Source organism: Sinocyclocheilus rhinocerous, unplaced genomic scaffold (genome assembly GCF_001515625.1).
Source record: "Sinocyclocheilus rhinocerous isolate Xijiao unplaced genomic scaffold, SAMN03320098_v1.1 scaffold806, whole genome shotgun sequence".
NCBI classification, from domain to species: domain Eukaryota; kingdom Metazoa; phylum Chordata; class Actinopteri; order Cypriniformes; family Cyprinidae; genus Sinocyclocheilus; species Sinocyclocheilus rhinocerous.
The window spans coordinates 113166-127388 of NW_015648045.1; the positions used below are offsets into that span (position 1 = coordinate 113166).

General features: G+C 37.4%; 2 protein-coding genes across 3 annotated transcripts in view; one reads left to right on the forward strand and one right to left on the reverse strand.

Annotated features, from left to right (window-relative positions):
* The first annotated feature begins 953 nt into the window (after window positions 1-953).
* On the forward strand, window positions 954-3148 carry gbx2 (gastrulation brain homeobox 2). Its single transcript, XM_016514073.1, has 2 exons — window positions 954-1848; window positions 2922-3148. The coding sequence occupies exons 1-2, from the start codon at window positions 1338-1340 to the stop codon at window positions 3146-3148; spliced, it is 738 nt and encodes a 245-aa protein (XP_016369559.1). The 5' UTR covers window positions 954-1337.
* A 4593-nt stretch (window positions 3149-7741) lies between these two features.
* The window catches only part of agap1 (ArfGAP with GTPase domain, ankyrin repeat and PH domain 1), a 137935-nt gene continuing 131453 nt past the window's right edge, over window positions 7742-14223 (reverse strand). For both annotated transcript variants that reach the window (XM_016514080.1, XM_016514079.1), the window contains 2 exons: window positions 12435-12690; window positions 7742-10921 (listed from right to left, as the gene is read on the reverse strand). In XM_016514080.1, coding sequence (XP_016369566.1) covers window positions 10715-10921; window positions 12435-12690 — 463 coding nt within the window. In that variant the 3' untranslated portion in view covers window positions 7742-10714. The remainder of the gene's footprint in view (window positions 10922-12434; window positions 12691-14223) is intronic.

Here is a 14223-nt window from a genome sequence, read left to right on the forward strand (position 1 = left end):
GCCCTTGATTTGGCGTGGAGGCAGGGGTGGGGGCTCGGTGTCAAGGTTTTTAGGGTGCACGAAGGGAAGGAAGGTCTCCAAAGATTAGGACTAATCACCACCGTGAACACAGAAAACGGACGCATTCCTTTTAATTATGTGGGCCATGGAGACACATTTATTGATCAGCAATCCCACTGAATAATTCATGATTTAATCCCTCTCACCAAAAACATTGACAATTTCATTATGATGTTTTTCCCCCTGTTTTTTCATGGTTTTAGAAATATAATTTAGCCTGCATATTGATGTATTTTTTTTACATTGTACTGTAACAGAGAATAATACTGTGTGTTTTCAGTTTCAGGTTTCAGATTCATGCATGTCTTCATGCGGAGCAGATTGAATCTGTTTGAAATATATGTTTAATATTAACATAATAGCTTTGAGAATGTTTAATGGGGTATATTTGTTGCTTGTCTGCATTGGTTAACTAAAAATTAGAAATATGTAAGAATTTCTAATGTTTTAAAAATGCATTGCTTTATTAATACTCTTTGAAGCTGACATTTATTGGTTTTGTATAATGTTTTATTTTTTTTCATTTACAAATTTACTTTTCAGAACTGTGGCCAAAGGGTGGTTTGCACTTTAAGTGGAATCAAGAAAAACATTAGCACAACTATTAAATGCAATTGCAGTGCCAAAATACACATTAGATCACATCTCACATGATTCTTGTTTTGACTGTTTTGGAATGTGAGACTGTGTTAGTGACTTTCTAATTTAAGAGACAGCAGTCAGAGCAACGCTCGCGGCTCTAGAGCGCGTTAGGACAGTTCCACATAAACGGATGAAACCGGACCAATAGCAAGCGCGGAGTCGCGGTGGGCGTGGCCAGAGCGCGTGGTGGAGACGCTTAAACCGAAGGAGCGTAATTCAAACTCACACTTCAGTAGATGATCACAGCTGATGCTGCGAGCGAGGAGCAATTTATTGTGACTTCCATCAGGTCGAAATGAAACGCGGCCAAGCAGAAGCGACAAGGACGCTGAAATAACTCAAAGGAGGACGATAAAGCTCATCTGAGATGCTCGACCAGATATTTCTCAGCAAGGGATTTGCGTTTCAGTGCACTTGTCTCGCTCTATTCTTGCAACGAAAAAGATAGTTTGGCACTGAACTAAGTCGAAACAGATGCAACGGTTTTATGTGCTGCGCATACAGAGAGTGGTTCACAGGATTACCAGTGTCAGTGTATGACACTGTGCAGCAGTGACATCCTCATCTGAGAAGCACGGGGGAGAGAGCTTCTCCCACAGACTTCAGGACTTCATAAACTGTCTGTATAAGATCATATGAGTGCAGCTTTCAGTACACCGTTCATGATGATGCAGCGTCCGGTGGGAAGCACCACTGCGTTCAGCATTGACTCGCTCATCGGAGGTCCACCGCAGCCCAGTCCGGGACATTTCGTGTACACGGGCTATCCCATGTTTATGCCCTATCGGTCAGTGGTGCTACCTCCGCCTCCTCCACCACCTCCTCCAACTCTTCCTCAGAGCGGTCTCCCCGCGACCCATCCGCACCACCCGATCCCGGGCTTACCCAGCGGCTTCTGCTCCAGCCTGGCGCAGGGCATGGCGCTCACATCCACGCTGATGGCCACGTTACCCGGCGGCTTCTCCACCTCGCCATCCCAGCAGCACCAGGACGCGGCGAGGAAGCTCGGCTCTCAGTGTATTCACTCCATGTTCGATAAATCTCAGGATATTCGTTTGGATGGAGAGAATGGGAAAACGTTTCCAACGAAAGATTCAGCGACCCTTCCGTCATTTCACGACTCGCAGTCCGTGCACACCTCTACAGGTGAGACCAAAACAGCCTGCAGAACTCTTCACGCATTTGTTTTCAGTGCGCATTCTGAATAGATTTGCGTTACTTGTCCGACTTGGTTTTGGATTCTCTTAAAAATATATAATAGGCTAATATTTAAAAACTTCTCAAAATGTTAAAAAATATATAATATAGAAATTATTGGAATTATTTATTAATCTACGTCTTAACATGTCATACGTTTTATTCTGCATTCTAGAAACAAATTGTGCAGGCTTCTCTTGGTATGATTAACCGGTCTGCTTTACGCTGAAATTAATTGTGTCACCTAAATTCAATTTACCCAGTCGCACCGATGAGGGACAGGAATGTGGGACAGAAATAATAATATAAAATCCTCCGGAAATAAAATGTCAAGATTGTGGCTTAAAGAATTTCAGTGTAACACACGTGAATTATCAAGTTTTCAGGGAATAGCGCCTGAGGCCGAGCTGCCATCAATGACTAAATTAGCTCATTTTAATTGAGGGATCGGAGGGCCAGCGGTGTTTAAATGTCCATAAAACTAAGCAAAATTCACTGTCACCTGGATCATTTATATGTATGCAGAGTAAAATAAATGTAGTCCAACATTTAGTAGCCTATGACTGCAACGTAAAGAAAATGGACATTAGCTAAAGGTGTAATCTGATACTGAAAAAAAAAAAATTATTAAAAAAAATATATGGTAGGCTTATGTAGCTACATGACATTTTCAGAAAAATAGAAATGAGATGAAAAGACAAATAATCGAAAGAGACGTGGAAGGGGGAAAAAAACCTTTAAGCCGGTTTCAGAAGTCTTGTTTTGAGGTGTACAAACAGCCTTCCTAAGGGATCCATCACCGTGCGTAATTGCGCGTAAAAGTGGCTGCAATAAACAGGAAGAACGCGTTGCGAGACAAGACCAGATAAGATTCTCATGAAAACACAACTTGTATTCCAGCCACACTTTTCAAAAATAATAAACACAACTTTTTACCCACAGCGAATTGTTGTTTAGATGTTTTATTCTCATAGCCTCATGCAGTTCTCAAATTAAATCTGCTTTTTATTTCATTCCCATAGTGCGAGGTCACAACAAAGACGACACGAAGGAGGATGAGTGTCACAGGAAAGACGAAAGCTTCTCCATGGACAGTGATTTAGATTACAGCTCCGATGATAACGGGCCCGGTAACGCCATGTGTCAGAAGGAAGATGGAGACGCCAACGGAGGACTGGACGATGGCGTCCACGGCGGGAATGGGGCCGGGAACACCACGTCCACCGGCAAAAATCTAGTCGTGGTTTGAGTGGGATCGTTTTAACAAGCTTTTTCTTTTTTACTTTTTATTTTACATTATTTGTACAACTTTTGTCTATTTTTTCTGTATCATTTGAAATAGCATTTAATAATAACAATTATTATTATTATAATTTCTAATAATATTACTGCACTAGCAGAACGGATTTGTGCTCGCGCAGTTTCTGCCCTGTTAGTAGAGATGATCTGAAATGATTTGAACGCGGTGCTGATTTCAGGGTCAGGCTGAGAGACCCTCAGTACGGTGTGTGAACACAGCCGCGTGTCAGCCTTGATCTCCGGACCTGCCTCGTGTTATAGGAAGAAAAGTAACGAGCTTATTCGGCCCACACGGGACTTGTCGGGAAACCTTGAGACGCAAATCAAATATCATTTCGCATAAACAGCCTCTGCGGTATACGCAATTGTTTACAATACAATAATCTCATTTACACATCGCAGCTCTTGACATTTCTATAGCCTATATATGTTCATATTTTTTAAAACCCATTTCGACAAAGTGTATCTATAAAATAAAATAATGACTTTAAAAAATAATGATAATTGTAGTTAATTTAATTACTTGATGCTTTATTTATTCATTCTTAATGCTGTATTTATCCATATATAATATCAACTTTATATTTTGCATTTGCGTCTGCATAAAAGCTCCACGAAATATATTAGTCTGCCAGATTTAACCATTTATACACACTCGTTCAAATTCGAATCTGACAGATTATAAACGAGTTTAGAATTTTTGTTAATGAAAACAATAACCTACTTATGTCAATTAAGGCTTTTGAATGTCCAAACTTTACAGATTCATAACAACCATATAAGTATATTATTTATTGAAATATAATTAATATAAGTAGCATTTGTAACATATTTACCCTATTATTAATATGATTTTTAAGAATTAAGATTTTTAAGCAAGTGGAAATTGGTAAGTACTTGGTAAATGAGAAAAAAGACATTCTTACAGTGCGTGCATGTTATAAACATTATGTAATTAATTAGTTTATACTAATTACAATGTATACACTAATAATAACAATGTGTAATACCTTCGTGTACCTTTGTAAATGAAGAGTCAACTGTAATGTGTGTAAAAAGTTATTAATACTGCATTGGTTCACAGGCTGAAGTTTCATTATTGAACTGGAATACACATTTTTCTTAACAGAGGAATTGAATTATTGTTAGTAGATTTATAGTTGTATAATGAAATAGATCAGACATAATCAGTGCCTCATCATCACTGACACACACACACACACACGCACACACGCACACATGCACACACACACACACACACACACACACACCAGCAGTTAGACAATTGAAATGTGCTGGTCTGGATGATGTTGGAAAATAGACAGTGCATTCATGTACATTATGAGAAACACGAAACCTGGGCAGAAAGACATTGCAAGAGGAACAGTGGTGGGAGACAGAGAGAGAGAGAAAGAGAGATCTGACAATTGCCTTAACTCTAATGAATTTTTTTGCAAATTGTAATCAAGGCTGGCCGTGGTGGCTGACAGATAAATGGGCCCAGGGGGGATTGGCTCGGGCCTCAGCTTTTCACTCCAGCATGTCCCTCCTGCACTAAATTAACAGCGTCAAATTAACCTCCAATGATTAATCCTGACGGAGAGCACTGGCTGCAGGATGACTGAAACACACATATGCTGAGAAGTTTCTCTCAGATTTATATTAAACAACAAAGTAATAAGAGGAAGACAAGGATACATCTGAACTTTTTGTAATATAAAACAATTTTTCAAAGTAATTTTAACAGGCGTGTTTTTATTAAATTAAAACATTTTTAACTATGGCACATTTATTGTAATCATAAATATGATTTATGATTTTGTTTTTCATTTATAGATCTGTATATTGACAGAAAACCTACATATAAAACATCAAATACCTAATTCAGTTTATTGAATCCTTTACCAGTTATAAACAAACTATGTCTGTGATTTATGTGAGATCTAGATCATTTATCACAATAAAGCAGTGTAGTTTATAGATGTTGATTTTTGCTTCTTTACCCTCATAAATATAATTAGGCTAATACGGGAAAATGCCAATATTATTATTTTACAGCAACATGCACAACTGCTATTAATAATTAAATATGGTTTTTCAATGAGCGGTAAGCAGTCAGTTTGTGTATATAGGGGAGAGTGCTGTGAGATGTAACACCAAACAACAATTATAAATAAGCTACCAATATGAAAACACTGTCATGCATAAATATATATCATATTTACAGATTCGCTGTAAAATATAAAGGATTTATTGGACAAAAAAACGTTTAAGGTATATAAGTAATTACAATTTCATGTCTGGAATATAGTAATTCCTGATCATGTCAATGGATGTTAAATGACAGAACAGGCATCATCCAAAGATTTTTGTTTAATTTGATGTATAACAAATACATTTATATATTAAATAAATGTGCAATATATTAAATTAAATATTTTATCAAAAAAAAAAAAACATGATAATTTTGAATACAGGTTTCTATTTTGAACTGAATTTCCTATATTTTGGCCATTTTTAATAAAGGGGTTTACAGTAAAATGAAGACGGGGCACAACCATTTTGAGCGCAATTTAATGCACTTTAAAATTGCTTTTTTTTTTTTGAAGTGTCACTCTTGGAATTGGGTGTAAAGTACAGCACTCTTTGCACGTCACATTAAATAACCCAATTTAGAAATAGATTTATTATCTGCCTTAATTTGTATTGGGATTCTCTCAAAGTTTAAGACACTGATTTAACAGATGTTAACAAAATTTAAGATTGAAACAAAATGTGATGACGCACCCATCTATGTACGCCAGGATTAGAGGATGTTATTTTCCAGCTCTTTCTCTCTGAACATTTGGATTATCATCACAACATGATGGTGCAGCTCACGCCTCATTTCAGGGCTTCTCTAGCATTTCTAATGCCATTATTGTGTGTTTGAGAGGGACACACACACACACACACACACACACACACACACACACACATCATGATAGATGAACAGCTCTGTTAATGCACTGAACCAGTGCTTTGCCTCATTGGATTTCTAAGTGGAACTGATTTATGATGAGAGATGATCAGAGTAGATCTGGACAAGATGCTTCAGGGTTTCGTGGTTCTGGACCACCACTGACATTTTAAGGATTCATTTCCCATGGCTCCTTTAGCCTGTCAACCTTCAACAGCTTACAAGCTGCAAATGTTTGTGAAAGGAATTATAAGAAAACAAACACACTTCCTGTCACTAACTCATAATCACGCTCCCACTTCCCCTCTCAACCACGAAACATTTCCTCTTTCTATAGATTGCTCTTTTTTCCTCCCTCTGCCTTTCTGCCTTGTCTAATCTCTTTAATTACATCTGTTTTCCTGGGCCGCCGAGGCTTCTTTCGTCCTCCCGGTCAGGGGGCTTTTGTGGGGGCCGAATCAAGCCCTGCATCCCCTCTTTGGATGCTTTGTGGAGCTGCGGCTCTCTTCCTGAGAGGGAGAGGATGAGAAGGGGATTAGAGGATCTTGATCTCATTAGAGACACAGTGAGCCGGCAGGGTCCGGCTTTAACGCCTTCATCTGCACCGCGGAGGCCAGAGAGCGGACCGCACCCGCTGATAAACCCTAACTAGGCGTCCGGGAAGCGCAAAACATACATGGATGTGTGCGATCAACTTTACTTGCCTGAACATTTTCAGAGAAACACAGTTGATTTGTATTTGAGATCTGTAAAGTAAAAACCTACAGAGATACTTTGAAGAAAAAGCCAAAGTATATGTAAAATAAATAAATATTATGAATTATCTATTTAAATAAAAAATACACATTTATATAAAAGCTTACATACAAATATTATCTATCTATCTATCTACTCATCAATGCGTAATAATACTTTTATATTATTACACGTACTTATTGTATACATAATTGATGTTTAAATATTATATGAAGTACTTGTCAAAAGTTTGCAAACACTTATTTTAAAATGTTTTTAATGAAGTCTCAAGCATTTATTTGATCAAAAATACAGTAAAACATTAATATCGTAAAATATCATTACAATTTGAAAATACTATTTTCTATTTTAAAATGTAATTTATTTGTGTGATACAAAGCTGAATTTTCAGCATCATTACTCCAGTCTTCAGTGAAATCATTCTAATATGCTGAATATGAATATATTTTACTGTATATAGCCTACTGATACTGTGTAAATACAAATATATAATACAAATGTAACATTTTATTTGAAGGTGTCCTTGTTACACGTTACATGTACTTACTATAGTATTAGCACAAAATTATGCATAATTACATGCAATAACCATAAACCTAACCTTATGTAAGTACATGTTGTTAATTAATATTATTCAGTACTTAAATGTATAATTACACTGTAACAATGGCACCTTAAAATAAAGTATAACCAATATAAATATTATGAATAAACATATTACAGTTACTTACTGTGGGTGTATTTTCTTTCTCCTTGAACCCATGTAATTTGGTACATCTCACAATAAATAGAACACAAAATAAAAGGGTAGAAATCAAAAAGAGAACATTATATTAAGAAGCTTTTTATTGAAAAGAGACACATACAGTATAAGACTCTGCATCAGGTATAATTTTTCAACACAGTACTGTACAGCTGACACAAACTCAATATAATAACAATAATAATTAGAAATACAACACCAATAATTCGAATCAGAATGATAGTTGTGATGCCGATGGACTGAATAAAGGAACGAATGCAAAACCCAAGTAGTGTGAGAGAGCTCCTCCCCTTTCAGATTAGCATATTCATAAATTATTAAACGGGTCTCTTGGGTTTGAAGGTAACATGGAGACGGTCATTGAAATGAGGTAACAAACAAACAAAAACAAGGTAAAAACACTACGTTTTTCTCAATTTTTACATCTATTTACACAAAGCGACGACTGGCGAATGGAAACGCAAATAAAACAGGATATGTTCAAGCAACTTGGAACGTACTGATAAAGCCCCCTTTAAGTCTGCATTATTTGCTTGCAAGGGGTGACGTGATGCTTTGGTTGCTGTTACGGTATTGGTTGGATTTTTGTTTATTTTGCTCATTCATGCTTTCTTTATTCAGTTACAGATGGACAGATGATCCAAAAAGAGGTTTTCCCAAGGAATTACAAAAGAAGCAGATGGGAGGACAGACAAAAAAAAAAGAAGAAGAAATGTTCACAAGTTGATAAAAAGTATTTTTTCATATTAAAATGGCAGACTCTTTAGCGTCACCTGTCAGGGTACAGTCATTTTTATGAAGACGAAGACATTTACACAAGGAAGAGAACATTTACATCCATTCATGCAAAAAGATCAAAAACAAAAACAACTGTTTTTCCACAGAAATGATTCAGAGTGGACATTATATTGTGGGTTCTTCACAACAAGTGATCTGTGTTCTGTAGTGCATTTAGTCATAAATAATGGTTATTGTGGTAAAGCCTCTAAAGGCCTGCTACGCTCTATATACACACACAAGGCGAAAACTGCACCCTTATGAGCTGAAAATCAACATACCTCAACGTTTCTCTCTTTTCAACTCTCACCGCTTTCCTTCGAAAGCTCAGAAAAACTAGTCAAGATTCTCTACACAGTCCCAAATGTCTATCAACTAGCTTAAAGACTTTCCAGATCGCTTGTATTGCGGAATATACATTCTACAACACAGATCTTCTCCCATCTTCAACCCTAAGCCAAGTACCTTCACATTTCTACTACCCAGTGAAGAGTAAAATCAATGGGAGCTGAGATTAAATGATCAAAGCCCATCAAATCATATTATGGAATGAGTCAATATCAAAGCCTTCATGGGATCTCCAGTAATGATATATACGCCCTGAGACAGAGTCTTGCATCGGCTTTACGTCTCTCAATAACAACGGCAGCTCAGACTGCTGTGGTGACGTCCAAAACGCGGTGAAAAACTATTACTCGTGTCTACCTGGCTGAATTTTCACTTCGTATTGCTTTAACACTCCTTGACACATGACAAAGGAAGAAGACAAAGGCAAGGAGTAAAACTAAGCTATGAAGAACGATTCAGAGAAAGGGAGCAGAAAGGGTGAACTCGACTCAAACAGGCACACTTGCAACTTCAGACTGCACTGAAACAAGAAGGGGGTGAAGAAAAAAATATATAATAACGCCTTTTGTCAGGGGGAAAGTTTTCTTGAAATGCTTTTCTATATAGGACACTACTTAGACAAAAAAACAGAATGAGAGAGAGAGAATGAAGAAGAGTATGTACAGATCAGGACTGAAGACCCAGAGAGCCCTTCACTTCTTTGAGATACATGAGATTCAGGACTCTGCAGTGTAAAGTGTGTGAACAGCAACAGTCGGAGATGACCTGAGAGAGGCACGTCACTGTATGAAAGCAACGGCCACCGTAAGCAGACTTTACACGACAAAAATCCTGCGTTTTCCTGATATTCTGTGGAGATTTTCATGATGAACACTTGAGGTCAGACTGAGCTTCAGCCCTGCACTTCTAAATTCTGGATTCTGGGTTATCTCACTTCTGAAATGTCTGCACACTTCCCTGTGAGCTCAAGTAAAGAGTGAGCTGATGGATGGGCGACATATAAGGCTAGATTAATGTGTTTAAAGATTTAAAAAATCTGCTAAATAAAAACACAATTCCCTTTTACTTCTGAAAAACATAAATCTTAAAATAATTGTTTTTAAGAATTTTCCGTTGGTCCAGTAACGAGCACTTACACAAATGCTACTCAACAATGTAAAAACCAAAACAGTTTAAAAGACCATGTCAGATTCAAACGTAGGACTCAATATTTGGGCGTTTTCCAAAAATAGTCATTACATCCTTTCACATTCCTTTAAAAAAAGACATAATGGACATACTTGATGTAAAAGAGTAAGAACAGATGCAAAGAAAAGTCTGAGAGAATGAGATCAGACAGAAAAATCAGCGTCAAAGTGGTGAGACACACATGTCCAGACACACATGGCGACCAAGTGAAGTTCTCTGGTTCTTCTGGGTCATTTTGAAGATCCAGCGTAAAAGTATCCCATGCTGCCCCATCATTTTCCTGTCTTGCTTGGTCATCTATTAGAGACAGGGAACACTGTGACACCTGCTCATCAGTTACCAAACACACACTCTATTCTCCCATCATGCACTTGGTAGCTTAAACTGGCGCAGTCAGAAAACCAAAGTCCGGGATTGTTTAAATTTGTGTTCCACAATGCAGCGAGACATTGGATGTGGGACACTCTCCCAAAAACAAAAAAAGATGGATGACACATGATTGGCCAAGACCTTGCCCATGACAACTTTTTCAACCAGTGGGACTGTAAAGCCAGGCAAACACAGTAGCTCTGCTCATGCTTCTTCATCGGCATCATCAGTGCCTTGAGCCTGGTATAGTCTCATGATTCTGATGTAGTGGTGCAGCTGTACATATGAAGGTGTGTGTAGGGAGGGAGGAGGAGTGCTGACCAGAATACATGTTCATGTGTATGTGAGTGTACTTCTCATATAACTGCACTGTTCATGCTGCTGCAGCTGTTATTGCGGTTATTGTTCCTGCGAGACAGGTTTGGGGTGGCCATGAGTGGGTAACGCTCGTCAGGACAGCCGTACTGCAGGAGGACGTCCATACACTCCTGGCTGTTAGCCTGCCGTGCGTATGCCAGTGCCGTATTGCCGTGAGCATCCCGTGCCATGATGTCAACGCCGTACTACAGAGAGAGAGAGAAAGAAAGTTAGCAAGAGAACATACTATTATTATGATCCTAAGAACAGAAAATTACATTTAAATAGTGAGAGTAAATGAGGGAAAGTCTGACAAGCCATGTGCTGTCAGCTGCCACGTGTTATAGCTGTGGCTCTGCATATGCGTCATTAAAATTTTTATTTTTATTCATATTATAAATATTGTTTTAATATTATATTAACATTTTAATAAGGTCCCTTATCTTAACACTTTGAGCAAAGAGTTATTGAACAATGGGGTAGTTAAAAACTAGATTTGAACAAACCGAACAGAGAGAAAGGCTTAACAGTAAAAATAGGATAAATAGATACAGTGTTGGGGAAATTTACTTTTAAAAGTAATACATTACAATAATGAGTTACTCCCTAAAAAAGTAACTACTTGCAATACTTAGTTACTTTTTATGGAAAGTAATGCATTACGTTACTTTTTCTCATCTGGGCTTGACCTGCTTGTATGTTTTTAATATAAAAAAGGCATATTTTGGCATATGTAAAAGCCCTTTCACACCAAAAGTGAAATGAATAAGCCTCAGGCTGAAGGAAATGTAAATTCAATTATTAACATATGTAATTATTGCAGGTTTGCGTAGTATTCTGAGTTTATTGATTTTGAGGAATACTAAATCTGTTTTTGTGCAAGTGAGATAAGTAAATGCATCTTCATATTTAGTCTAGAACTACAGTAACTATTGTATTTACACATTTCACACAACGCCTCTGCACTTACTGCAGATTTTTCTCAACATGGGAACAGGAGAGCTGTTAGTCAATAAATGGGAAAACAAATAACTGGCGTTACTTATTTGAAAAAGTAACTCAGATATTTTACTGTAAATGAAAAAGTAATGCATTACTTTACTAGTTACTTGAAAAAAGTAATCTGATTACGTACCTCAAGTTACTTGTAATACGTTACCTCAAACACTGGATAGATATATAAATATTTTAAAAATGATCTACATCAGTCTGATACAACATCAGAAAAGGCTTATTTCTGCCCTTTCAAAAACCCTTATCAGTTATTTATCATTCCATATGCACATTAATGTTTGATGCCTTCCCTTGAAATTTGTAAACTACTTGATTAGAACCATATAGCACAATTTATTTGGAATTGTAGTAAATGAACAAACAAAACACTATGAACTTATGTACAAATGTTTTTGCTGATGACCTTTGCTGACCTTAATCCCATCATACAAACACCAGAAATGTTAATTATTGTAGCTAAGTCGTGTCTGTTCCATTTTTTTATTATTGCTGAAATTAGAGAGCTGAACTTGCTTGCTAGTCAGCCGACAGACCAGATGAAATGTGTTCAGCATATTGAATTGACAGATAATCGAACAGACCATTCAACTGAGCCCCTTTGAGCTTTTTCAGGTTGCACATTTGTTGTGAAAAGGTCTTTACTCAAAACCCACACCCTGGCCATTAGTTTGTTGTGTGTTAAAAAAAAAAAAGTGTAGCTCTTACCCATATGAGCAGTTGCGTGATCACAACATTCCCCTTGCGGCAGGCCAGGTGTAGGGCTGTCCGGCCATCACCTTCCCCACAGGTATCGTTGACCTCATCTCTGGAGCCATGGGCCAGCAGTATGACCACGAAGCGCAAGTCTTCCTCCGCCGTGGCCCGCAGTAACTGCTGTCCCAAAGTCAGCTCTGTGCACGTCAGCGACGCCAAAAACAACTTCTGCTCATATTTGGCTCTGATCCAGCGCTCACGTTCCTCTCTGAAAGCACACATACACACAGAAACCAGATTTAGGCTCAGGATTGAATTAATGCTGGCCTGTCAACACATGGTTCACACCGGTGGCATGTTTTGATCTCGCTCTCATTCCAACTGACATTTAAAATTTGATGGGATTCGTGTACAGCTTTTTGATTTCGTTCCCAGTCCTGCGCCAAACATTTACTAGCTCTCACATCTCTATTACACATAGAAGCAATCTAGACCTTAATACACTAGAAAAAATATTATACTGAGCAGAACAGAAACAATATAACCACAGCAGACATTCTGAATGGTTGCTGTCTGTGTAAATTTATGTCTCACTTCATGGACTGTAAAGGTCGCAATACACTCGCATCAAAGATCTTTTTTGTTCCTCGCTCGCTTAGGGGTAAGGGATGAGCAATATGGTAAAAAATTATCACGATAAAATTTTTCATATCAGTCGATATCGATAATTATCACGATAAGTCTTTATCTCTTTCAAATTTAAAGATCGGTTTTTGGTCCTAAGTGAAAGTTGTAGAAACAAGACCATTAATTGTGGGCTTTAAACTACTCTTTATGGTCAGAACAGGACAAACACTTCACGTTCTTGAATTCTTTACACTTTTGCTGTCATTTTTCCTTAACAAAATAAATATCTTAATAGAAAAATGTACTTCTTATTTTCTGCATGTTCTAATGAGTGAAAAATCATGAAACAGGTTTGTGTTGCCTGACTTTGATGATGCATAGTTTTAGCACAGTTTGCAGTGCAGGCTGCAATATTAATAATACTACACTTTTTGTCTCTTAGAAATGCACATTTGACAGTAGCTTGAATTGACAGTAGTAGTAGCTTGAGTTAGGATGCAGATGTAAATTTAATACAATGGCAATTTGTATATTGAAAAGCCTTCTGACTGTATCGTTGCACACAGTGTTTCTCCTGTTTGTCAGCGCCGTTTCATCTGGCTTTAAACTAGTTTAAGCCATTTGTGATAGAAACGGTCCGGTTTTGGCATGGTTAAAAAGAGTAGCACAGTTTTGTTCCACTTTTGTAACATCAACATTTATCAAATTTGTGTTATCATTTTATCGAGGAAAATTATATCGCAATAATTATCATAATCGTTTTAATGCTCAGCCCTACTTAGGGGTAAAACAAATTTGAAATACCTGAGAAGTGGAATATTTTTTAGCAAACATACTGTTGCCACCCATTCTACTGGGGGTGGTGATTAGACGAATATGTAAATATGCGGTTTGTGCTTTTGGCTCAATAACAAAACATATGTATAAATAAATATATATAAAAATGTCAGAGGTCAGAAAACAGCAGTTAAGAAAGCATCTGATCATAGCGAAGTGGGTATGTTGAACCAGCTCTGCAATTCAGCACTTCAGTCAAGTCACATCATGTTTATTTATATAGCACTTAATACACGAGAATGTTTTAAAGCAAGCACTTTACAGTATTAAAAATGAAGAAACTGTGTTAGCGTGGCTTTCAATTAAAACTACAACTTAAGTTTTTACTATAAAGCAG

Bases quoted from the DNA above. Each gene is read 5' to 3' on its own strand.
- gbx2 (XM_016514073.1), top strand. From the start codon at position 1,338: ATGAGTGCAGCTTTCAGTACACCGTTCATGATGATGCAGCGTCCGGTG. The intron at 1,849-2,921 runs GTGAGACCAAAA...TCATTCCCATAG, and splicing joins GTCCGTGCACACCTCTACAG to TGCGAGGTCACAACAAAGAC.